Source organism: Semicossyphus pulcher, unplaced genomic scaffold (genome assembly GCF_022749685.1).
Source record: "Semicossyphus pulcher isolate SPU_LCO1_2020_fin unplaced genomic scaffold, fSemPul1.0.p SCAF_7, whole genome shotgun sequence".
NCBI lineage: Eukaryota > Metazoa > Chordata > Actinopteri > Labriformes > Labridae > Semicossyphus > Semicossyphus pulcher.
Window position 1 is genome coordinate 22,934,824 of NW_027211748.1, and position 26,628 is coordinate 22,961,451.

Sequence of the window (26,628 nt, forward strand, 5' to 3'; positions counted from 1 at the left end):
AGCATTGGAGAAGGTTTTTATAGAAGTAAAGGGAGATTTCTGCCAAATAAATCTACAGTAAATTAATGTTTAATACTTAAAGTAGCCTTCCCAAGTTTTTCTGTAAAAAACTGTAAACAGAATATGACCTATTGTGATCTTGTTCAGTTGTGTTAGCAGTTAACATGTCAGCAATTGTTACATTACACATCCAGCAAACACAGCAACATAAGCATTGTGTTTCTGTTGCACAAAAAAATGTAAACATATTAGTACTCACTGTTTTTGGTCCCATCACACTCCCAGGGAAACATCTGGCTCTTTTGTTGCTAAATTCTCCTGTGTTCAACAGCTAGTCGCTAACTTTCTCTAGCCCCTTTTACACTGCCAGTTCAAGGTGGGATTATTACGCCGCTGTTACGTTTTGTCTTAAATGTAAGACGCACTGAGGCGGAATGGTGGGATGAAGTCTTTCTGCCTCTGAGCCGGCATTGGAGGTAGTATCAGAGGCGTAACAGGGGTGAAACAGTGTCTGTGTGAACAGCGGAGCCGGCAGGGCAGAGCAGCGCCGTGTGTGTGTGTATTTGAAGCATGTGCTGTTTGTTTACATTTTTGTGCATGTTTTGCTTCTGCAACGCCAGAACGCTTTGTAAAAACACACACCGGGGCGGCTTTACGCCTGCTTGGCCTAGTCGATTGTAAAATGGCAAAGGCTGCATGACAGCGGAGCTGCGTTACGGCGCTGAGGCAGAACCGCAGTGTGAAAAGGGCCTCTGTCTGTCATAAAGTGCTAGGTAGGTAGAGTACAGTAGGTTATGCAGAGCTTTTCCATTCGATACAGCAACCTGTTGTGTTTGAAGGGTTGACTGGAGCGGTGGGAGTGAATCAATTCTGTGAAAGTGCAGCCGCAAAACCAAAACAATTCACCAGAAAATGCTAAATACCTATGCAGAGCTTTCATGCATCATTGGAACGGACCCCCCGTCAAACAACATTAATAGAAGGTAGGAAGGGTAGATGGGGCAGACAGTAGCTCAGTCTATAGGGACTTGGCTTGGGAACCGTAGGGTGGCCAGTACAAGTCCCATTTGGACCAGGCATGGAAATTGGGGCTGGTAGCTGGAGAGGTGCTGGTTAATTTCCTTGGCACTGTCGAGGTGCCCTTGACTAATGCCCACATGCAGCCCCCTCACTCTGACATCTCTCCATTAATGCATGTCCATAGAGTCCTGTTTGTGCGTGTGTGTATTTGTGGCCTATGTGTGCGTAGCATGACAGAATAATAGAGTGAAACCATTGAATTTGAAGTATTTCTTCTTCTTCTTTTAATACAAGTAAGCCTGAAATATATTAGTGTACAATAATTTTGACTAAAGGGCTGTACTGTGGTGCAGTGGTTAGCGCTGTCGCCTCAAAGTTAGAAGGTTCCTGGTTCGAATCCTGGTTTGCATGTTCTCCCCGTGCATGCGTGGGTTCCCTCAGGGTTTTCCGGCTTCCTCCCACAGTCCAAAGACATGCTCGTTAGGTTCATCTGTGACTCTGAAATTGCCCGTGAGTGTGAGCGTGAAAGGTCGTCTGTCTCTGTGTGTCAGCCCTGTGATTGCCGATCAGTCCCGGTGCAACCCCACTCCTCACCAATGATAGCTGGAACAGGCTCCAGCCCTGCACAGAATAAGTGGTATAGATAATGGATGTATGAAAGTGAAATAGTAGGAAAACATGTTTAAGAATCTAAAGTATTGATTTCAATCTTTCTGCACTCGTGATCATTTTTCTAGTATGTTTTCGATATTCCGATATAAGTTTGATTCTACACAAGGTGACTTTATTGTACCCTTTTGGAAAGACTCGTACATCATCTTCTGTATACTTCTAACATCAGCTTCCTTTACCTTCTGCCTTTACAGCTCAAAAGTACCTCAATTTAATTAGAGCTTCTGCAGAGGGACGATTCTGCAGCTTGAGGAGGACATTTAGCACTTCTTGCCAAGAGGTGAAATGTTGAAACTTTATTGAATTTTTACAGGAAACTTAATTTTCCTTTTTTTTTTTTACGCTTTGCCTCCAGGGATTTTCCGCAGAAGATGGCGTCGGCGCTGTCAGAGAACCCGGCCTCTGTGATTCACTCCCTGAACCTGGCTCACAACACACTAGACAACCAAGGTACCGCTCTGGACTCTCAGCTCGTTCTCCCTCCTACGGCCGTCTCTCTCCGGGCTCCTCTGATTGTTGTATTGCTTTTAGTTCTCCTCGGCTTGTGTTCGCTCTCAAAGAATTCAAAATCAATCTGTGTCCTCACAGAACCCCTTAGATTCTGTTCCTCTTTGTTTTTCTGCCTCTCATCTATCTTTTATGCTATATGTGTACGAGTGGTGCTTCTCTTTAGAGGACTGCTTTTATTTTTCAGTCTCGCCCACTACTCGCCACGCAGACCGAACCTCTTATGTTTCTCTACAGACACACATATATATGGAAAAACATACATTTTAATTGACTCTGACTTACTGTTGAGATATACCAACCATAAGCATACTTCTTTCTGTGCTATACAAGTGTGAAGGAGGCACAGGAGGGCTTTATGTCAGGGTGAGGCTGAGCATGCCAGAATCACTTATTAGCTATTTTCTGTCTGCCTGCCTGACACATGTCACTTCCACTTTCATTGTGCACACACACTTACAACCCTATCTGTGTGTACGTGCGTGCATGTTTTGACGATGTACAATCTCACTTGCGATTTCAGCCACACGAGCGTTGCTGCCTCACCCACAACTATCAAAATTAAACCAGTAATCACAGAAGACTTTCCGTGCTGTGCCTAATTCTAAGGGTTACAATGTGTTTTTCATGCCTCCGTATAACAATATAACGTTTAATAATCACAATTACGATGTGTGCATGTGCAATAATCACATCACAGGACGTGCGATAGTGAAACAAATGAAGGGAAACACGCTGCTACTTTATTGTTGCTCGCCAGTTTCTCGTTTTCAATAACTAACTCACAGGAAAAGTCGTCTGATATCACATTAGTGCAGCTCTTCATCGGAGCACACAGAGACCTGACGGCTGAAACGCAGAGTCTGTGTGTCACCTGCCTGTAAACTGTAAACAAGCACGAAAACTCACAACCTCACCCCGTCTGTGCGCTGTAGGTGTAGCCGCTTAAAGTAAACACTCAGCGGACGTGCTGTTTACTTTTAGCGGCTACACCTGCTGCACTGCTTTGTTCCAAAAGTTACCGTCACCGAGCTGATCACGCTGTCAAAACTTACATTTGAACACCGTTTGAAACGGTAGATGACATACCATATTAATAACACAACTGCAGCCCACAAGGCTGTTTGTATTTAATTGATAAGGAAACGTGTCGCTCCACCTGAACTCTCTCTACTGTTTCATGCGGGTGTCAGAGTCTGAACCAAGAGTGTTAAAAGCAGGAGAGGTTTGTTTTGTTAGAAGCAACAAGACTTAAAAGTCCCAAATAATAAAAAGTGTGATTATTAATTGTTTATATGAACATGAAAAGAAACCTATGTTTTTTTTAAATCACAATAAATATCGCAGAAGAAAAATATATCGCAAGTTTTTTCCACTATTGTGCAGCCTAACTTCGGTGCCTCGTGAGGGTTACAGTGTGTTTTTAATGCCTTTCAAAATAAGTTCCCGTACACACATGTTTAATAACATGGAAGTCAGAAAGACGCAGTTACCAAGAAACAAGGACTGGCACTACAATGAATCCAGTTTTTAATAAAGCAGAAGGTTTCATATCATTACCATCATAGGTGCAATTAGTTTAATACAATTGCTGAGCTGACACTGGTTATGTAATCTGGCTTTGCATATGGTATTTATATGGCTTTGTGTCTGCGTTGGGTATGTGGGAGAAGGTTAGATTGTGAAGTACGTCGGTGTGATGATTTTTGAGTGTGCTTGTTGGTATAGCTTTGTGTATGTTTTGGAGGGGGTGTATTAAGAAAAGTTGCATTTTAGCTTGATATGAGGCGAAGCTGTGTGTGGGCTCATAACTCTTCAAGAGCACTTGGGTGTTGGGCTGGAAGCAGCTATTATTGTCAAAACCGGAAAATATGTCAGTTATTTCCTTGTTTAGTGTATTAAAGGGATAGTTTTGTTTTTTTAAGTGGGGTTGTATGAGATACTTATCAGTAGTAAGTGTACTACATACAGTAGATAACAGTCGGTACGGCCCCTTTTAAGGAGAAGCCGGCCGGAGTTCCTATACCACCGCTGCAGACGGGGTCAGAAGTACCATGTACTTTAGCCACTTCCCAGCTGGATTTGTTTTGCGTTTGTTTTGCATTATCCTCTTGAGAAAAATGATCGGTGCAGACGTGGAGCTGTGACAGCACCAACTGTGACATCTTCAGAAAGTTTGATTTCAGTTTGTGCTCGCGGCGGCACTTTCTGACCCAAACAGGTGACATACGGTATGAAACACTCCAAGGCATGCGTAGGAAAACAATGTCCTCTAGTCCCCACTGTGAACGCCACTTCGGCATTTCCATAATATTGTATTTTCTTTTATTAGTCGTCTCTTCCACAAACAGCTGACCCAAACAGCTGATCTGATACTGATATGTGTCGGTATACAGGGCCGATGTGCAGAGTGAGACATAGTGCCGAGGGAAAGGGCTGTCTCACGTCAATGTGAGGCGGTGACAGAATAAAAAATACATTGCACACTTAAACTGAAATGTTTGTTTATATGTAGGACTCTTGGCTAAAGTAGTACACTTACTATTGATATGTACAGCATACAAGTCCATTTCAAACAAACCGAACTATCCCTTTAATAATGTGACCAACATTATTAATCATATGCAGCTAAGAAAACCAGAGAATATTCACACTTGACAGGCTTAACAAATTAAATTTTTGGCTTTTTTCTTGATAAAATGACTTAAACGGTCAAAAAATCAAAAGAACTACAGTTTTATTTTATTTTACTTTAACTTATCAATAACAAAATTAATTGTTTTGACTTTTAAATGGTGTATATGTGTGTCTTTATTCTTTCCTCTCCTCCCTCTCCTCATTTCAGGAGTCTCCAACCTGATTCAACAAGTGTGTCGCCTCAACAAGGGACTGCGCCTCCTCAATCTCTCCAAGACCTCCCTTTCCTCCAAGGGTAGGAGACGCAGCAGCCTCTAGTGGCTGCCTCTGCACACAAACGCGTCGTTTTTAATAGTAAAAGTAAAGCATGTCAGATTACATTTTGGATCTGGTACAAAAAGTTCTTGCTCAAAGAAACACTCTGGGTTTGAACTCTTTTAAACCTGTGTTGTTGTATTGTGTTGTAAGTTGTTGTAAACCAACACTTACCAAAGTGTCGCCCCGCTGCCCCCAGTGCACTTTATATTTGGGCTGGCATCGACCCACATCAACAAACCGACCCATGCATGCACCGTGTGATCCACCTACCACATGATAATCAGGTCACAATCATAAGTAGTTGATCTGTTTTTTTTTTCCTACCTAGGAATTAGTGCAGTGTCCCAATTCTGCTTTTATCCGAGACAATGAAACATCCAGCAGATTCTGCTGCCCAGCGGATTTATAACAGCAGATTCACGAGGATCATTTGATACAGATGTAAATCCATACGTTAACATGCTGATCTTGATCGCATATTTAGCCATTGTAGTTTATTTTATTGCATTTTTTTATCTGTTAATGCATTGTGGGTAATGATGATTATCTGATTCAGCTTATATGATGATTTTAATTTCTCAGGGAGTAGCAGAAGGGTACTGTGCTGCCCTGCAAAGGCAAAACACAGCAACTGAATATTGGGCAGCTTTACGTTTTCAAGTATTACCTAATGTAATGTTTTACCTAGTGCAAAGTTGTTAATTGGAGACACATAATGAGATGCTTACTATGTAGTGATATTGTACATGTGCAACTACTTATAACTGCTGCCATGTTTTGAACCTATATAACTATATTTTGTTCATAAAGAATAGGCTGTAGCGTCGTCTCATTTGGAGTGAGATCTGTTTTGACAGCGTGAGACAGAGCCTGAAATCGGGTGTCTCATGACAAAAGCTTAAGAGTTGGCAAACGGGGAAAACAGCATGTAAAATTAGCTGAACCTTCAAAGCTAAGCTAAAAAACCAAGCAGACAGCACTAACTGCACTTTTGTTGGGGGTATCTGGGCTGTAGAAGCACTTACTGCTCTGACAGCGGCACGGAGACAGCTAGCTTGAGAGCTAGAGAGAGAGAGAGAGCTATGTCAAGTGAATGCTAGCCGGCAGTGTTGCAGTCGAGTCACCAAGACTCGAGTTGAGTCTCGAGTACCCAGGCTGGGTATCAATTAGGATTTCTCAATTAGATTCCGATCCGATATCGATTTGGTTAGGGGTATTTTAGCTACAATATCAGTGTACCTCTTGCCTGGTGCATTATCAAAAGTTTTATTTAACTTTTTATTCAACATGACAAACACACAGCAGTCAACACAATATTAACAATTTTATGAATTAGGCAACTTTTTGTCATAGGTTTCAGTTTCAGATTTTTAGTCTGAACATCTGGCTTGTGGTTTTGATTAAACGAACTGGGCTTCAACTTGCGCAAGATTTGGCCATGAGATCTCACAACGTGAAGAACAAAACCACACGAGACTAGGGGTTATAGGGAAAGGCATATTGTATAGCAACATGCTGAAAATACACATGCGGCCAAAGCTGACGCTAACAGAGAGTAACATAAACATCAGTGCAAAACTAGCTATCATATTCACACGATAAAAAGAGTCCGTCTGCGATCACTGTTGTCTCCCTCACTGCAGTGTTTCGGCTGAGTCTTGCTGCGTTCAGGAGCGCTCAGAAACATGAGGGATCAGACACCTTTTTACACATATTTTTAAAGATCGATCTTGGGATTTCTTAATTGATCAAATGAGAATTGATTTGAATCGGAAAATTTGATTTTTTAAAACCCAGCCCTAATATCCAGGTAGCTTTCGAACTGTACTCGCTGCTACTGCTGTAAAATCTTTGAAAGCAAAATGCATGATACGTGCCGCCTCTTTAGGCATCCTGGAAGGAACATGACGGTGAGTGAACATGCATTGCTTAATTTTTTCACTAGCTGTTATGTGAAAAATAAACTTTTTAATGAGCTGACATCTGTTCATTCTCGTTCTTAACCAAGATATCTATATTAGGCGTTATCGTAATTCCCTCACTGTAGATGGAAAAAACTGCTAAAACTCCAGCTTAAGCTAACTAGCGTAGCTGAGTTGCAGTAAATGCCATTTGACTTGGTGAAATTCATGTGATTTGGAGTGGACATATTCAAAAGTATAAGTATATAAATATTAAGAGTGGGAATCGCAGGGTGACTTACTATGCGATAGGATAGGCGATACTTGGCCCACAATAACAATAGTATCAAGATACAGCGATTCTGAGATAATTGATATATTGCAAGACAATAATATAATGACACATCACGATATCTGATTAACTGAAAAATACAAAATGCCTCTAGAAAGGTAAAGTGCAGAATTAATGTATTATTCACAGCAATTTGACGGACACAAATTGAGACTAAACAATGATGAGGTTACTCAAATTGGCAGTGAGATCTGTTTAGAGCCCTGAATTTTTATTAAATTAAAATATCGATATTTGGCGCCAGCGATACGATAATTGTATCACACCAGTCGGGACGACGATGTATGGCAATGTTGATATTTTCTCCCACCCCTAATAAATATAATGTACAAAATAAAGTTTATAATTTTTAACCAGCAACAGTTCCCCGTTCTTAATGATCTATGGCAGTATTTTGGAGCTGAAATAAGATGCCATAAAGAGGATAAAGGCATGGATCTATTGCACAGTTTGCCGGCCAGCTTGAAAATAAACCCCCTTTTTCCAACTTCTCTGTGTCCATAATTACTGCACACTGTTTTTAAAGGAAAGTATGGCTGAGGAGGTGATGAACCTCGACCCCTTGTTAGTGCACATTTTGATGGGAAACCAAACTAGCTGTGACTTTAAAAGACAGTGGGTTGACACAGGGATTCAGGGGGAATGCAGTGATGGGACTGACCTTGAGTGGTGAGTGTTGGTATGACTTTGCAGGGGCTGAGCATTTTTTGTTGAATATTTATAGACCTCTCCCCCCTCCCCCTCCTTCCGTCTGTCTCTAAAATACCTACACATATGCCGACACAGGCTGCGCAGACGCACACTCCGGCCTCACACACATATCTGCCTTTTTTAAGAAGTGATCAGACGTGCTAATAAGCCGATTTATCACACATGCTCTCATATGCTTGACACTGTCTTACAGGTCAGCTGGCTTGTAAAAGTTTCCACTCTCAGCAGAATCACGCAGCTGATGGATGGATGGATGGAGGGGGGATTAGACACCCTGTCCCCTCTTCCCCTCATTTCCCTGCTAATCGCTACAAATTAGGGATGAAGAGCTTAGCGCCTTGCCAGCTTCAGAGCGGCACATGCAGCTGATGTCTTCCTCCACACTTCCTCCCCCATGCCAGAGAACAGGAAAAATACACTTCCTGTAACTGCTGGCAAAAGTCGATGACATATCTCAGAGTGAGAAACACACAAACACAATGTTTGTATTTGTTGCTGCGAGATATTTCTCCCTGTTGTTATTGTGTCTATATTTAATCCTCAGCTTGCCGTGGCATGCTGTGCTTTGCCTCAGAGTTGCAGGGTGAGGATTTTAATGAGGGGTTCCTTCGGGCCCGTGGGTGTGATTGTGTAGTGATCTGATTTGAGAGAATGACTTTCTTTTGTTTGGGCTTTTAGAGTACACTTGGATGCTGGGATGAGGGGAAAAAGGTGGCTGGCTTCCTCCGAAAGCACTTTATATTCTGGCCTGCCTTATGAGCTCACTACTGTTGGCTCAATTATTCCTAACACCGAGCTCGCTCACCCCCTTCCATTATATAGTTTGGTTTTCATTAGTTGTTAATGAGTCGCGTCCAGAGCAATAAATTGGCCCTTTAAAAAAAAAAAAAAAGGATAATTATAAGAAGATTAAATGACAGAAGGATGCATATGACTTGTTTATCTTTATCCCTTCTCTCCTCTCCTCCTGTTAGGTGTGGTTTCTCTGTCCCAGGCGTTGTGCTCGGGCGATGACTACTCCAACTCCCTGCTGCATCTGGACCTCAGCAAAAACCCTGGGGTTCTGTCTGGGGAAGACGCCACAGTGAGGAACACACAAACAGCAACACTTGTATATACACGGATCAGCCGCAACATTATGACCACATGCCTAATATTGTATTGGACCCCCTTTTGGACTCCTGTAGACCTCTGAAGGTGTGCTGAGGTATCTGGCACCAAGACGTTAGCAGCAGATCCTTTACGTCCTGTAAGTTGCGAGGTGGGGCCTCCATGTATCGGACTTGTTTGTCCAGCACATCCCACAGATGCTCGATTGGGTTGAGATCTGGGGAATTTGGAGGCCAAGTCAACACCTTGAACTCGTCGTGTTCCTCAAACCGTTCCTGAAGCATGTCTGCAGTGTGGCAGGGCGCATTATCCTGCTGAAAGAGGCCACTGCCATTAGGGAATACTGTCTCCATGAAGGGGTGTACTTGGTCTGCTTCAATGTTTAGGTAGGTGGAACGTGTCAAAGTAACATCCACATGAATGGCAGGACCCAAGCATAGCTGTTCTGTTGGATCGGACCACACGGGCCAGCCCTCACTCACTCAAGTGCCTCATTGAGCCTTGGCTGTCCATGACCCTGTCGCTTCTGCAGACCGGGAACACCCCACAAGAGCTGCAGTTTTGGAGATGCTCTGACTCAGTCGTCTAGACATCACAATTTGGCTCTTGTCAAAGTCGCTTACATCCTCTCGCTTGCCCATTTTTTCTGCTTCCAACACATCAACTTCAAGGACAGAATGATCACTTGCTGCCTAACATATCCCACTCACTCACAGGGGCCATTTTAACGAGATAATCTATGTTATTCACTTCACTTGTCAGTGGTCATAACGTTATAGCCGATCGGTGTACAGTGCTCATAAATGTCGACCACATTCTGAAACTGCATAACACTGACGAGAAACTAATTTAAGTTTTCTTTTGCAGTTTCCTTCACATTTGGCTAAATGTGCACGATAGTTGGATGGAAACATGACTGCTGGTTTATAACTTTTAACAGAGCATTTAATGTAAAATCATTATAGTGGATACAAAGCTATTTCTTCACAAATAGAAAATAAATTGCGGTATAAATAACCATGCATACTGACAGGGGATTGTGAGCTGAAAGCATTCTCATATCAAGCCACAGACTCAGACACTCTAGGATATCCAAACTGTTGTTTTCATGTGCACAGCTTTGGCTCCATGTTTTGTTGGGCTTATTATGTTGCTAGAAAACAAATTTTGTCCCAAGTAGCAGTATCTTTTTCTGCAAACTGCATCGTGTTTTCATCCAGGAAGGTCTCTGTATTTTCAGCATCGGTTTTTACCCTCACAAGCCCTCCAGGGCCTGCTGCAGAGCGAATCCCCACAGCGTGATGCTGCCTCCATCATGCTTCACACTGGGGAGGCTTCCTTATGTTTTTGATGATACGATGGAGAGAAAAAATTCTCATTTTTATTCTCATCAAACCAGAGAAACTTCTTCCGGCAGACTTCAACATCTCCTACTCACCTTCTGGCAAACTGTAGCTGAGATGTTTCTATTCAGCACTCTTACATAAAGCTGTGACAGGTTAAGATCCTGTGTGTCCTTTATGGCACAGCCTTGAGTGTTTCTTTAGCTTTTGTATCAGGATTTTTTCACCACACTGACTTACTAACAGATGGATCTTCAGATACAGTCAAATGAAACCTCTTTTTTTTCCCACAGATGAATCCCTGAACAAATTATGTGACTTTTTTCTTTTTTTCTATTTGTGAATTATTAAGATTACTTTGTTAGAGATCTGCATAATTCCGTTTTTTCCAGAATGACATTTTTAAAAAGGTCGCCTCTGAAATGGGCCGTTCAGAACAGCTGCAGGTTTCTACGTAGAACCTTGCTTTCGCTGAAATCAACCAATCGCCATTCACCGTCATTCACCTCAGGCTGCCTTCTTGCACTAGCTTGTAGTCGAGTTGTTGTCAAGACTTCAACTCACCATTCTGATACCTCCTGGGGATTCTGGCTCGTACATATAAGGCCAAATAACCGATCCTAGAGCACCCATGTTTTCTACAACTTTGGAGTGACAGTGCTGTGCGGCCACTCCCTCACGTGGGAGGGGCTATGTGGTCACTCCAAATACTGTCAGCCAATCGTGCCTAAGGCTTAACCTTTGAATGGCAAAACGGCTTGCTTTCTAAAATATGTATACAATTTTTTAAACGAAACAAACTTTACCAACATGATTCAAAAACACATAATAGAAAATTGATTGCAGAGCTAAAATATGTCCCCTTTAAAGTGGTAATCTCGAAGATCTCAGTTTTGTTCTCTTCGGCAGCACCTGTCGTGATAAACGGTAATTGTAGGAGCACACTTCCCAGATATCCAGTCCCATGTGTGACGTCCACGGTTGGCTCCGGTTCTAACTCTTGATTTTCCTCCCCTCCCTTTTTACTGTAGGGACTGTTTGCCTTCATCTGAGCGTCCAATTTGTTTCTTTTTCTTTGGATTTTCACTTATTTCTGAAGTTGTTTCTGTAGTCATCGATCTTTTCTTTGTTTGTTCAGCAGATTAGTTTACTCACAACATCGCTTGCCGCTTAGCTCCGCCTACCCTCTCTGGCAGACCAACCATTGCTGGGTGATGGAAGACGCGTCACTAACTAGTCCATAATACTTAATCAGCATTGTGTTACCTCATTCGGCGATAGATAATGACTTAACAGACTTCTATTTACAAGAAAATCTTTGAGATTATTACTTCAAACATGAAAACTTCCAAAGGCCTGACTACATTGTATAAGCCCTGTATATTTCTGTATACACACTGTGAGTTAATTTTTCATTTTAATTCCCCTCTCCGTCTTCCCTTGTAGAACCTGTACCTGTTCCTGGCCCAGCCCAACTGCCTGGTCCATCTGGACCTGTCTGGGACAGACTGCACCGTGGACTCGGTTTGTACTCACCCTCTCTGTAACAGTCACTATCCTCCCATCGCTGTCTCATCTCATCTCTAGGATGGGATTCAGGCCAAGAAACAGGAAGGGAGTAAAGTCCTGAATACGAATCACCCGACACACAAACACAACGTTCGCTCGGTCGGCTCACAGTCTTTCTCCTCCGTGCATAATGCTTTGAGTGATGGTAAAAGCTCTTAGAAGCAGCTACAATACAAATGTATACCCTCTTATGAATTATACAAACGATACATTGCATGAAAAGCATACAAGAGCCTTTCGTTTCATGCGTTTGTTCACATCCTTGTCACTTCCGAGGGATGGCTTTTTGTTACGGTGTCTAAATTTAGCATATCTGCCTGTGTGACAAAACGCTGTCTTGCCGCATTAGCAGATATGCTAACGGCTGAAAGGATGACAGAGTGAGAGAGTTCAGTGACCGCACTCGGATGTGCCTGCCCCTGCTGGTTACTGCTGAGATGGCAGTTCTTCCTGTTTCACTGTTCACATAAAAGCTTCAGAGTAAAATGTACAAAGTTACAACTCTACTCAGGGTATTGTAGGTGTCTGTCTCGCGCTGGGTGGTGTAGTGGATGGTGAGAAGTGCTGGCTGAATGGGAGCTCACATTTATACTTTATGTCCAGTCACTGCTGCTTTGTCAGTGCTGTACTGCTGCTGACAGGATGTGTGTGCAGAAGGGACACACAAGGTTGAATAGAACGGCTCTACGTTTTAATTGTTTTACCTGCTGCTGGGAGGTCAGAGCTCAGAGTTAGGGAGATCTACTCTTTGCTCAGTGAGACCTTGGCAGTCGGTGCTTGCTGTCATGGTTGGTGGTCATTTTACAGATGAGTGTATTTGCTCGTCTTCAGCTCTCTGACACCCTCATCTTCTTGATTTAATCCCGTTGCTGCTTCAATACTGCAAAGGGTTCGACTGTAGGACATTCACTCAAGTACTCTTTGGGAGTTTTGTTTCATACAAATCAAGTCAGCCATTAAAACATGATGCATTATTGAGAGAGAAGAATCGCCCTGTCATCAGGTTATTGTAGTCTGTAATTGAGTCCTTGAAGTTTTAAGGTTTTTTTTAATTAGAAAGTGAAGAGTTCTGCAATTGTAGCGACTTTATTTCAACTAGTTTTCAATGCTAATCAACTTTTTCCATTATTATCTAGAATTCACTTTTTCTAATTATAATTCTGCAACCTGCCTCATTCTTTCTTGTTTGAAATCCAGACACCATAACCATAACTGTTGTGTTATATTATAGATGTCGTCTTATCAGGGTTGGGCGGGTTACTTTAATGTATTCCGATAAAGTTACTAATTACATTAGAAAATGTAATCAGTAACCTAATCCAAGAATCACAAATTTAAAGTAACGTAACTGATTACTTTCAGTTACTTTTGGATTACTTCAATACTAAATCTGCAAATAAAGAAAACTCAGTACTAGAATGTACTTTGTTAAAGGAGCAGTTCACCCCTGGAAAAAGTTGCTGTCAGTCAAAGCTGGTGTTCTCTGTAATCAATAGAAGCAATAATATTAAGTGGCGCCATAGCTGTGGAGAAAGTCGTACAAACAGCTCGTGGTTTCGCCCATTCTACATTCCTACAACACCCAGCATGCATTGCGCCCCTCCCTCTGAAAGGAACAGCCCAGCGAGAGACGCTGGAGTGAAATACTACAGCTTTCCAGTCAATGACATTGATCGCAGCAGGCCTGCGAGTTCTTGCGAGATCTTCAGGTCTGCAGTCTACATTTCAAACCTGACGATTTTGAACGAGACATGACATCGGAGGCGGGCGTCCTAGATTGAGGAAGTGTAGTTTAGCGAGCTCTCTGGCCTCCACCGGATGACGTGTTTTAGGTTCTCTGGCGGAGGTTTACCAGGGCCCATTGGAGAAGCAGATAGCGTCCTCCAAAGGCACAGAGCCAAAGTGCATTTCATTCTACCATAATGGCATTAGCTCCCCCTAATAGCATGATAGGACTGAGGTTGAAAATTGTCAAACTGGCCCTTTTTACTATGCTGTTCAAGTTAACTGCCATAAACTCCTGGAGCTTGTGTTTTTACCCTCACCATCGCGGCTGCAGCCAACACTGGAGTCACAAACCATTCTTCAGTAGTAGAGGAAGGCAACGTGAGCGGTTGGTCTTACCTGTAAATGTTTCTTTAACTTAGATGTCGAGTCCTTGAATAATGACAGCATTTTCACAGCCGGAAGGCAGAACTGTGCTGCCATGTTGCTCCCATTTCCACCCAGTGAAAACATTTTTTTCACCACAGGCCATGGCAAACAGAGACTGTTGATGGCATCTTGGAGGAGCGGTGTTGTGAGACTTGTGTGTCGTGCAGGTGCATGGTATTATCAGAGACGGTCAGACGGATGTTTTAGAAACGAGACGCCGGATGTTATAGAGCATCTTTGGTATTATATCGTCTTAGAATTGTAATCCTGCTGGTAATCCTCATTTGTAATGAATGCATCTGTAATCTAATTGTTTTTTTACTGTAACTGTAACGTAATACAGTTGTCTTTTTTTTGTATCCTAATTACGTAATGCTGTTACTTATATTCCATTACTCCCCAAGCCTGCTTTTGATCAACACATTAGTTGCAAAGGTTAATAACTTCACATTAGCTTCACATTAAAGCCAGCCTGTGTTTTTGCATGTGAAACCAGTCGCTGTAAGAAATGATCAGCTTGCATTAGCAGTAATATAAAACGGCTCTGAAGCAGCTTAAGCAGAGTGAACAGCAAAACAGCGAGGCTAATATCAATGAGACACAATAACAAACAATACTGGGTTACATTCATGCATTGTTCCCTGTGAGTGCATTGAATGTGTGAAGGCAATTTTAATCCAGCCTCCACCACTAACAATTGACACTAGCAGCTGAGCATAGTTAGCATAAAAAACAGGGTTTTTTTAAAACTTGAAACTGCTTAGTCCTTTATGATGAAGATACAAACAGCTCCACCTTCACCAACTACAACAAACCTGCTGCTGAACTTTAGCTTACCAAAGCTTTTGAATACAGCAGTTCTACTTATAATGGAGTTCTTAAATAATGTTTTATTAGAAATATGATGCTTCCCCTCCTGTATTCTCTCACCACAGTACCTCGTGCTTAACTGTGCGTGTTTGCTGTCCCTCTCGCTGCGCTTCACTCGAGCAGTTTTAAACCCCCAGGAGCAGGCAGCATGTCAGCCAGGTATCTGTTTCAGGAAGGAACAGTCCACCTCGTGAAACTCATCCTCCGCCTTCCTCCTTGTAAATGTGGGCCATGAATTTTCTATTGAATGCTGTGCATGAACGGAAATCATTGCATCTGTTCTGCTTTGTTTGCAAGTTCTTAAACTTTGTCTCTCCTTATTTCTCCTTCGAAAAATCCCCTGTGAGACCCATAGAGTGCTCTCTGTGATCGCCGCCTCATGTCCTGTTTGGCTAATTGTCATTTATCCCTTGGAGAGGAACTGTCTGAGGGAGAATTTGTCTTTTTTAGTGTTGGCCTGTTGGATTGAATTATTAATAAGTTCCTGTTTTAATCTGCGCTGATGTACCGGCGACGGTCGATTAGTCAGTTTGCGTGATGGATCACACTGCCAGAGAAAAATTGATTTGTCCGATGGTTTAACCTCTCGCCAGCGATGAGATTCTACTTAAAGGCTCACAAGAAATTGGGTTTTGATGCCAATTTATTTGAGCCTAGAGCTTTCCCCTGTCCAACAAACACACATTTATCATCTTTATTTCAAGATTAATTAGTCAGAAAAATCTGTGTATTAATTTAGGTCCTTTTAGAAAGCCCTGAAGTTTGACAGTGAGCCATATCTCCGCAAGATGAGAGGTGATTGGATATGCACTTTGATGGCTGGTGGATGGCTGGCTGCTTTGCTGCGTGATGTTTCATTGATCATAAAGAAAGGGAAACTGTAGGTGACAGAATACTAATGTCCTGAAGGAGGTTCGAGCACCTTTTTCCATCTTTAATGTGAAACTTGACTTTTGATGGATATTCTATATAACAGATTTAAGGATGTAAGTAATGCCTTTTTCTCTGGTTTGGTTTCAGCCTGGCTTTGATTCACTGTGATACAATTACACTTCTTATTGCCCATTTGCTCCCGCTATCGGGAATTAGTAGACTTTCTCAGACAGTGGAGCACTTTCCGTACATACTCTGAAAGATCTGTAGAAACACTGAAGTGTCTGTGATATTGCATTCAGCTGCTGAAGCCAGGGGGCATTAACCCTCCAATGGACAGGAACATGAAAAATTCAGTTTGTTACTTTCCGACCATTTGGGCTGAGAAACTCAGATCCATGTTTTTATTTCTTAGGAAAATATGTCTTATTTTTTATTGTAAGTTCAAACAACTTTTAAACTTTCCAAATCTATTTATTTGGGAGGCTGTGGCTCAGTGGAGGAGTCGGTCGTCTTTGAATCAGAAGGTGGCGGTTCGATCCCCAGCTCCCTCAATCTACATGCCGATCTGTCCTTGGACAAGACACTGAACCCCAAATTGCTCTCGGTGGCATAGCCATCGCTGTGAATGTGATAACTGATTGACAGCTGGGCACTTAACGTAGCAGCCTCTGCCTGAGTGTGTGTGTGAAAGGGTGAATGTGACATGTAATGTATAAGGAGCTATAATATGTTTCAGACGCTCATGTTCCCTCAAATTCCAATTAGGGGTCACTGGTTTAGCTCGGTTGGTAGAGCAGGCGCCCCATATACAGAGGCTACAGTGCTCAATGCACTGATCGCAGGTTCAACTCCCAGTCTGTCACTGTTTGCTGCATGTCATCCCCCCACTCTGTCCTCCCCACATTTCCTCTCTCCAGCTGTCCTATACAATAAAAAAAGCCATCTTTGAAAAAAATGTGTATAATACTTCATTTTATTACATAACACAATACTTATAAAGCTGAACACACTCCGTCAGCCTCAGCTGTACTTTGTGTTTAGCATGCTAACATACTCCATATGGACGGTGACCACAGCAAACATAATACCTGCTGAGCTTCAGCACTTTAATGTTGTCATTATTAGCATGTTGGCATGCTGACATGCAGCATCACAGAGCTGCCAGCATGGCTGTAGACTTTGATCCTTGTTTCAAGCACAGGATTTAATTTAAACATTGATTTAAAGCTCCTGTGGGGAACGTTCGGTTTGTGTTGATTCTGGCGCGTCCTGTGGACAATCTTATTGCTGCTTTTGTCCTGTCCACCCGGACCTTTCTCTGAACAGCATTATGACTAAACACTGTTTTTATGTGAGGGCTCACTCGCCAAACAAGTTGAAATGTTTATCTCCAATGCATTGTCATTTATAAGCATGTCATTTGAGGTTTTATGTGAAATATGAATCTGAAAACTAAGTAACTAAGCTGCCCTCTCTGAAATGTAGTGGAGTAGTGATATAAAGTAACATAACATAGAAAAACCTACTTAATTAAATGTTTTTCTCCATCGCTGCATCCACTGAGCACAGCTGATACCAAAGTCTAGACACCGAGTCAATGACTACTTGAGCCAAATCCCCTTATCAGCGTTTCCCAGTAAAATGAGACGCCACAATTTAGCGTCTCAGATGAAAGAACATTTTCTGGTTACAGGCTTTGCTCGAGCGCGCGCAGTAATAATGTTGCATCTCGCTAAGTAGCAACGGCAGATAACGAGCAGGAAGTCAGGACAGATTTGTGTCTGCTGCTGTTTTCACCTGCAGAAACTTCCTTTGCACACATGATATCATTTGTAGCCATGTACGACAGGCACACTTGAATGAGAAGGGCACGGCTCTGTCGAAGATGATGAGAAACGATGTATTATTTTGTCCAAAGCCCGACCATATGGCGCAAAAAGGATCAAATAAATCCTAAAACAAATTGCAAATACTCGTTTTGTCCTGATTTGACCAGCTGTAGTATCTCATTCTGGTCTGGCCCATTTTCACACACACCAATCCGCAGCATCAGGCTTCTGTGAAACTCTCACTCGTAATGCCGTCTATAATGCCAGCATGATGCGTTTGGGGATATTTTTTACGGAGGACGCTTTGGCCGGGAAAGAAATACAGTTGCATCAATTTTTTACTGTGCTTGAGACTGCATTTGTGTCAGCTTAAATCTCTGCTACAACCATTTGTGCTGCATTCAATTCACATTTGTCTCTCTGTTTCTCCGCCAGCTGTTTGGAGCGCTGCTGCGAGGCTGCTGCGCCGACCTCTCCTACCTGAACCTGTCCAAGAACTCCTTCTCTCACAGGTGGGCGTTCACTTCAAGTGTAAATCCCTGTTAGAGCTTTTTTTTTGTAAATACGTTGTAATCTTCTGACTCAGCCAAACTGCTCTGGAGGAATTCCAGCCAGGAGGCGCCGAGCTGAGCGAGCATCATCATTTATTTTCTGCTGTAGATTAGTGTTTAGCCCTGGACCTCATTGACGTAATTAGCGCGCACACTCCGCTCGCTCTCCCCTCATTTGTTCTGGCTCGCTGCGTGCGTGTGTGTGCAGAATGTGCTTCCCTCTTTCTTTAACGTACACATGTCTCTGTTTGCTAACAAGTTTTGCATCTGTCAAGCACTTGTTTGCATGCCCACAAGTCTAACTCGGTGTAACTGTATGTGTGTGGGTGTATCCGCGCGTGCGTCTGTGTTTACCTAGCTAGCAGGCAGACGCGTCTCCAGCTCTCATCATGTCGAGTCCCCCAGGAGCCCAGGAGCTTCCCTGCTCAGCATATTACATTACACAATTACAGAGAGAGAAGTTGGTGAAAAATGAGACTAATTTTAGACAGGAAGGGAATTATCGTTCCAATCCCCAGGCTCCCACGCTTGAATTTTTTCACGCTCTGTCTGTTTCTTTGTATCTACTGTATCTCTCAATCCATCTGTTACTGTTTCCATGTGTCTGGCTGCACTGCTTCTGGTCTTTTTCACCTTTTTATCTTCATTCTATATTTTAATGATGCTGATTTTTAACAGGAAAAGAATTTCCAGCTGCATCCATCTTCTGTTTCTGGTTTCTCCTCTCTTCTTTCTAACGTCTGTTTACAGATTATACATAACAATTTGTATGTAAAAATGTAGAATCTGTAGGCGGGGATTCTGAGTACAGGAAGTGTTCAGGTTTCCCTTTGTACTACACTTGTAGTCCGAGTAATATTGACCAATCACGTGTCAGCAGGCTGCGGCCTATGCAGGAAAAACAGTCCACGAGGAGAGCAAAAGCAGACGGAACGTAATCCGCCATAATGACATCCCGGCTCCCATCAGCTTGATCTGACAACGATTTAGCTTCTCAATAATCTCTATAAACAGACATCTACATGCTAACAGCTAACAATGTGTTCTTGATCAAAAATTCAACTTGAGATAAATTCCCTTGACGCTCTGTCACAATAGCCGTTCAGTGTTCAGATTTCCAGACTTCCTCGAATGCATCAGAAATGATCGATCCGACCTCCGTTCGACAAACGAGCATTTTAAAAGTAGTTTTCTTCTCCTCTTGAGGACAGACCTGACAAAGCTTCATTTTTACTTTTTACTAATCTGCATCATGATGTTGAAATTTCAGCAAACTTCAGACTTAATTAAAGTCAATCACAAAAAAAAACACTTTCTTTTTCGGGTTCATAGCGCTGAAGTAAGCCAGCAATGAAGCCTGTGTAATACCCCTGCTGCGTCACCGTCTGATGTCACAAACGCGCCGGAAACAGGGTTAGTAAACAGTGAAGATGTTACTGTGGTGAGGTCTTTGTTGTATCTATTACTCATTCAGTCTATTCATCAAACTCGGCCCCGACAAATTTGTCTACTGCAGAGTAATTTGACACGGGTGTGAATGCCGATTGTAGCCTTTCCCACTGAGCAAAAAAACAGAGTGTAGCAGGTTTTTTGACCAGTGGGAAAGGGGTTTAACTTACTATTTACAGTGAAACTGAGACTCACCAGAAACGGGCGCTCCTCCGGAGGATTTAATGAACCATGAAATGACTGTTTATTGTGCAGACATATCTGGAGGGGTGAAATTCGCTTCACTTTTGATCTGAACACATGCTCACTTCTCAAGTTGCTAACTGGACTGTAAACAATGCAGCGCACTGAAAAGGAAGTCTTGGCTGGAAGTTGTTTATCACTAACCGCTGGCTTTAGATGCCTCCCTGACTCCATCATCCTCTTTCCTTATAAACCCTTCTTCTTCCTCTATACTTATCACTCCCTTCTCCTTACATCTTCCACCTTTCATCCCTGTTACCTCACCTCTCTCTCCTCCTATCTTTCCTCCTCCCTCCCTCCCTCCCTCTCTTCACCCCACCTCCTGCCCGTCACGGCTTCTCGTGGCGTTAAATGCACGCCTGCTCAGTGCTGCCGGTCAGACGGCTGCGGTGTTGTGGGGTGACAACAACGGAGCCGCGAAGCTGAACCGAGCTGATAAGAACCGCCCGGGTGCAGTTTCATGAATATGGAAACCGCTCCTTCACCCATCATAGTTTCATACACACACACACACACACAGCGAGAGAGATGTGGCACTTTCGAGAAACAATGAGCAGTGGATGAAGATAGGGTTACGCACACATACACACGTGTGGTAACAAGCTGCTGATACAGCTCTCCGGAGAGGGTTCTGTCAGAGAGAGAGACAGTGACACGGTATCTACTTATGCGACAGAAGCCATTCTGTATCTGCGGAGTCCTGACAGGCTGTATGCTAATCGTTACAAACGGGTCAAAGACGAGCTGGCTTTCCACACAATGGGAGGTTATCACAGAAGCAGTGGCAGCGGCTTGTAATGTAGCTGCCTGGTTCTCCCTCTCTACTATCTAAATGTCTTCATCTGGGCCCTTTTTGCCTCCCACTCTGCTCCGTCCGTGTGACCTTTTCCATTTTTCACCCCTCATGACTTCATTTCCTCGTCCTTATCTCCCTTTTTCTTTCATGAATATCCTCTCTTTACACACAGTTTTATCTTTTTAACCAAGTTAACATGCTTTAATGTGTGTGGGGTGAATGCCGGAGCATTATGAAAGCCTGACTCGGTCACACATACATTTGTCTTATCACAAGGGAAACTACTATACTGCCGTTCAAGGAATACATTAATTTCTCAGCTGTGTGTGTGTGTGCGTATGCAGGGCTTCAAATTAACATCCATCACGGGCTAATTGTTGCTGTTATTATTGTCAGATTACGAGCCAACTCTGCAAGTCTGAAATAAAAGTCGTCGTATTTTAACAGTGCAATCATAACAATCAGCGCGGGGTCATGTGCGCACAAGGACAATGAGGGCTTACACTCACACTGCAATATGCACAAAGGGATTCTGTGAAGCGGAAGAGAAATTGGAGGGGCGTTGTGATTATTCATTATATTCTCAGCCGGTCACATTACTGCTCTCATCCCTATTAAACAGCTGTGCCAAACACATGGGCACATGACAACGCTGGCTCTGTAATCAGAGAGGAGAGCAGCTTTTCAGCTACAGTGTCAGAGAGGTTCAGACAGAATATGCATCTAAAGGCAAGTGATGTATCGCTTTGGGCTGAATTTGCATTAGTGAGGAGGTTTAAAGTCAGGTCATGTTCATATTTTTCTGCTGCGTAGTCATGTGGAGATTATTCAGGGAGTTACAAGCAACACTTTCTGCCCTGGTTATCTGTTTACAAATACATAGAAAAGAAAGATAATGAAAATTACAAACTGTGAGAAAGGAGAGAAAACTTTGTGTGTGAAACTTTTGAATTATAATGTCCTATACTGCTGAGTCGCTCAAATGCGGTTGTTATGGGAGTAAGCTGAAGCAGTTAAAAGAGTGAATGTGGCAGCTAATTAGAGAGAGTTGACTCATAGGTAATTTTTAACTTTTAAACTCTGCTGAGGTCAGTTAAAGTGCTGAAAGCAGTCGAGGAGTCGGGTCAAATAGAGAGCTGAAACATCAGCTGAAGAAAAAGAACTCAGATGATGTGAAATTATTACGCAAGAAAGAGTCCCTGTAAATATTTAACCAGAAGATGAAACCCTTCATTATTTGACTTATAATGAAGGCTTTTCGTGTATTATTCAGCAAATTTTATGAGTGACCATTGTGCAGTCGTCAGCATACTTAAGCAGAGTTTATAATTTAGAGGTGTAGTTGAAGTGTCAGCAGGATTTAAAGTAGTGAAGGTCCCTGAATCAGTGGTATAACTTACAAATCATCATCGCATAGATACAGAAATGAACAACACAAACAGCCGGCTCGCTGTGTCACTTCAGGCGTTGGGATTAAGGAGGAATTTTGAGCAAAAATATAAAGCCTTATAACATACAGCTCAGGGAAAAAAATGAGACTAGTGCAGAAATCTGTTTTGCTCTAGATCAACAATGAAAAGGTGTGTGTAAAATAGACTTCTAATAATGCAAAGAAAACAAGTTCATGTTGAAACAACAGAATACTAATGTTTAACTCAGGAAGAGTTCACAAATCAATATTTGGTGGAATAAGCTGGTGTTTATTTACAGCTTTCATGCATCTCTGCATGCTCTCCACCAGTCTGTCACAGCGCTGTTGGTTAAGCCACTCTTTGTTCGATGGCTTGTGACCGTCCGTATTATTCACTGCAATTTGGTGTCAGTTTCACAGATTTTGACACAAATTGAGATAAACAATGAGTGTTGACTCAAATTGGCCGGGAGATCTGTTCAATGTTTTTTAAATTAAAATATCCATATTTGACGGCAGCGATACGATAATTGTATCACACCAGACGGGCTGACGATATATTGTGATATCGATATTTTGTCGATGGGGTTTTCAATGGGGTTCAGATCTGGATTGGGCTGGCAATGACATGTAGAGAAAGATGCTGATTTAAAGGTGTAATCAGGAAGATTTTTCCTGCATTTTGTCAACAACACGCTCAAACTGGGCCCCTCCTCCTCGGCTCTTCGTAACCAGAAGCTCACTCTCACTCTCTCATGCGAGAACATGCCCACCCCGCCGAGCTAACACCAACAGCATCACGGTTATCTTTATGCTAGCATGCTAACCGCCGGTTAGCTTATCCCAGCCGGTTTGAGGCACCTACCTGTCCAAAAGAAAGAAGGCCTGCACTGCTCTTTCACCATGTTCGCCGGTCTGAATGGGGCCTTAATTTGAACCACTCCCACACTCACCTATACGCTGTGATTGTCTCAGGGGACCACAACAGCGCACCTCCTGAAAACGTCCCGTGCAGAGCAAAACAACAGAATAGATGCAGAGGGAAGGGTCTCACAAAGGGTCTGCACACACACTCACCAACACACACACACACGTATAGAGGCCCATAAGTGATGATTTATATTATAATTATATTTCTCTACATTTTATTTTTCTAGGAAAGACTCTAAAAAAGACTTTCTCTAGTTCCACCATGAGCCTAACATTTGTGTTTTTTTCTTTGTCCGTCACTCGTAGGACTAATGAAAAGTAAGCATTCCCATCCTCTGCTGTACTATATTTTAAATGCTAAATAGCAGATGCTAAATTTAGACAGTAAACATGGGGCTAACAGTCAGTGATTTGCATTGTCATTGTGAGACAATTGCATGCTGATGATGCTTTTGGCTCAAAGCAAGTACAGCCTCACAGAGCTGCTAGAACTGTAGACTCTTTTTCCTCTTACTACAATAAGGCATGACATGTTGTTTGATTAATTTAAAAGAAAATAATTAAATCTTTTAACCTTTTTTAACAAATCTTATCCAATTAAAGACAAAATAAAGACGACTTGTTTTATGCGACATTTTGGCGTGTCACAGCAGACACACACAGCTGTGGTTAACGACATTAGTCACTGCGCTCTCATCACTGAGCCGTCATTAACGAGATTGTTTTCACCTGTGCTTTTTCTGCTCTGACGAGGCAACATGTCTGCCATGAAGGTTAACCATATCATGTTCTTTCTCTTTTCACTGGTCATAGATAGACTGACTTTTACACAGTTGTTTATGAGTAACTGAAATGATGGATGTCATATGAACTGCACTATTCAGAGGGCCTCGTTCTTTAAATACACACTGTTTGTCAGAATGAAAAAAAAAAAGCATATCTTCAGCTCAAGTAAACAACACATCAGCTGCCTGAAGAGAGGAAGCAGGTTATCTTTACTCCGAAAACAAACCTCATGTTTCTGCAAGATGAACTCATCCCGCTTCTCTCTCTTTACTCTCATTCCCTTTCTCCCGCTGTCTCCAAACCCCCCACCTCCTCTTCCTCCCCTGTGGGGAATTGTTTGTGCATTGGGGGCTAAAATGGCAGATTGGCTGCTTTGACAGACTCCAAACACAGATCTGAACCGGTGTAGTACATCCATCCTGTGAAAGCAGAGGATAGTCCCCTAATGTATCGTGCCTCGCAGGGATGTTGCACGCACAGAGAGCGATTCTCTGTCCTTCCTCTGATGACAGGTTAATGTACTGTATGTGCCAAGCAGATGGTTGGATAATTGGTCAATGTTACCTTTTAGCTGGTGACAGTAATTAATGCAAACTTCACCCTTTCTCTGTGTTGCGTTGATATAATACTGACCTAAATGTCACAGCCAGCATCTGTCTGCTTTAGCCTTCTCTCTCCCTCCCTCTCTTTCTCTCTCTCTGTTCCTCTCCCCCTCTCTCTCTCCTGCTGTTTCGTTTGTCACCTGTCAGTTTCTATGAGCTCATCAACTCCTTCTCTCATCCTCTGTCTTGTCTCCGCTCTTATCTGATCTCGTCCTTCCCTCGCCTCCTTTCATTTTCTGCCTGCCTAACCGCCTGCTCGGGATCCATTGTTAGCGCTCACATACTTTAAATTCTGCCTTTTCTTTTTCCTTGTTCCTCTACAGGAAAGCGAGAGATTCACTGCCGACCTTCCGCCAGTTCTTCAGCTCCGCGTTCAGCCTGACCCATGTCAGCCTGGCCTCTATGAAAGTCCCCCCTGATTCACTGAGGTGAGTCACTGTCACAGGCGACGATTTAAAGGGACCTTTGAAACGCTGAACCTCCTTCAGCACGTCTAAGATGCAAATAACTTACAGAAAAGGGGGCAGCACTTCATTGTACAATGACCTCATTCACTTTGACCCTGTGCTATTATTAATTATGCATCCAGGCTGATCAGATTATCATTGGACACAGCAAAAGAATGAACTTCTGTATGACAAACACAATCCCCCATATGACCTTGTGAGGTGATGACAGGTGCTACTTACATAACCCCTCTCTTTAATCTAGTTATAAATAAATGGGTACAAAATAAACCAATCAATGCAAGAAAAGCATCAAAACAAACGTGCAAAAATGCACCAGAAAGACACGCCACAGCTTTTTATAAAGGCTAGCTTTGACAAGAGGAGGTTATATAATTATATAAAGGTACATAGGCTCCATCTAAATCCAAGCAGCGTGTTAGGTACTCATGTAAAAGGGGGCAAGGAACATTTTTAAACCCACTGTGAGAGGTTTTTAACCGGTTAGGAAACAGTCTTAATTTAAGACTGATTATTTTCAATGTCGACCACAGCTGTCACCGGGTCGTAATCCGACGAAGCAATTTACGGCTTGCAGACCCAAACAGCCTTTGTTTACATTTCCCCCAGGAAAGTTTCACAGTGAGCAGAAGGTTAGGCAGTTAAAAAAAAGAGCGTTTTTTTAAGAGCATACTACACAAGCATGTAAAGGATGTGACCAGGAAAGAGAGAAGAGGCCACCAAATTCGACACAAAATGAAAGTTTCTCACAACTTGTTTACTTTAAAGGGGCTGTGCCTTTTGAATGGATATTCTCATATTTTGCATGGGTTTTACATTTTTGGGGATGCACGATATCTGATTTTTTGCCGATATGCTGATCAATGCCTTCTCTCATTGTAGTGGTCCCCTGGCAGATGCAGAAAAACAGTGCTTTTTAAAATGTACACGTTCACTGGGCAATATAAGAAAAGTACTTAAACTTAGGTTATGTACAAAATGCCATATGTATGCAACATTTTCTTTTTTTAAGGAATCATCGAGCATTTTCACATAATTCAAGTGTTGTATTATCGGTGGAAAATATTGGCAGAAAAACAACATATCTGCCGATGCCGATACGTCGTTTTCAAGCCATAATCTGCAGATACAGCTAACGTGCCGATAATATCGTGCATCTCTAGTGTTTATTGTTCACAGTGAAAAAGTGCAAAATGCCTAATTCCGTGTTTTTCCAGAATTACATTTTTAAAAAGGTAGCTTCTGAAATGGGCCGTTCAGAACGGCTGCAGGTTTCTACGTCAGGCCTCAGGCTGCCTTCTTGCACTAGCTTGTAGTCAAGTCGTTGGCAAGATTTCATAGTTTGACTCAAGTCCCATCTGTTAACATGGAGGAGGCGGGCCTTATGACCTATACTGCAGCTAGTCAGCAGGGGGCGATAGAGATGTCGTGGCTTCACTTTTAAGGAGCTGTCATGTCGTCCATCTTTTTAAACAGTCTATGATCAACACGCAGATCAGGATCAGTGTCCTTACTATGGTGTGG

At 42.6% G+C, this 26,628-nt stretch overlaps 1 protein-coding gene across 1 annotated transcript in view; it reads left to right on the forward strand.

The window, feature by feature from the left end:
• carmil3 (capping protein regulator and myosin 1 linker 3) overlaps nucleotides 1-26,628 on the forward strand; it is a 119,465-nt gene that overhangs the window by 39,665 nt on the left and 53,172 nt on the right. Inside the window, exons 11-16 of the mRNA XM_069685403.1 lie at nucleotides 2,048-2,142; nucleotides 5,045-5,131; nucleotides 9,093-9,202; nucleotides 12,018-12,095; nucleotides 18,305-18,381; nucleotides 24,961-25,065. Of these exons, the coding sequence (XP_069541504.1) occupies nucleotides 2,048-2,142; nucleotides 5,045-5,131; nucleotides 9,093-9,202; nucleotides 12,018-12,095; nucleotides 18,305-18,381; nucleotides 24,961-25,065 (552 nt within the window). The remainder of the gene's footprint in view (nucleotides 1-2,047; nucleotides 2,143-5,044; nucleotides 5,132-9,092; nucleotides 9,203-12,017; nucleotides 12,096-18,304; nucleotides 18,382-24,960; nucleotides 25,066-26,628) is intronic.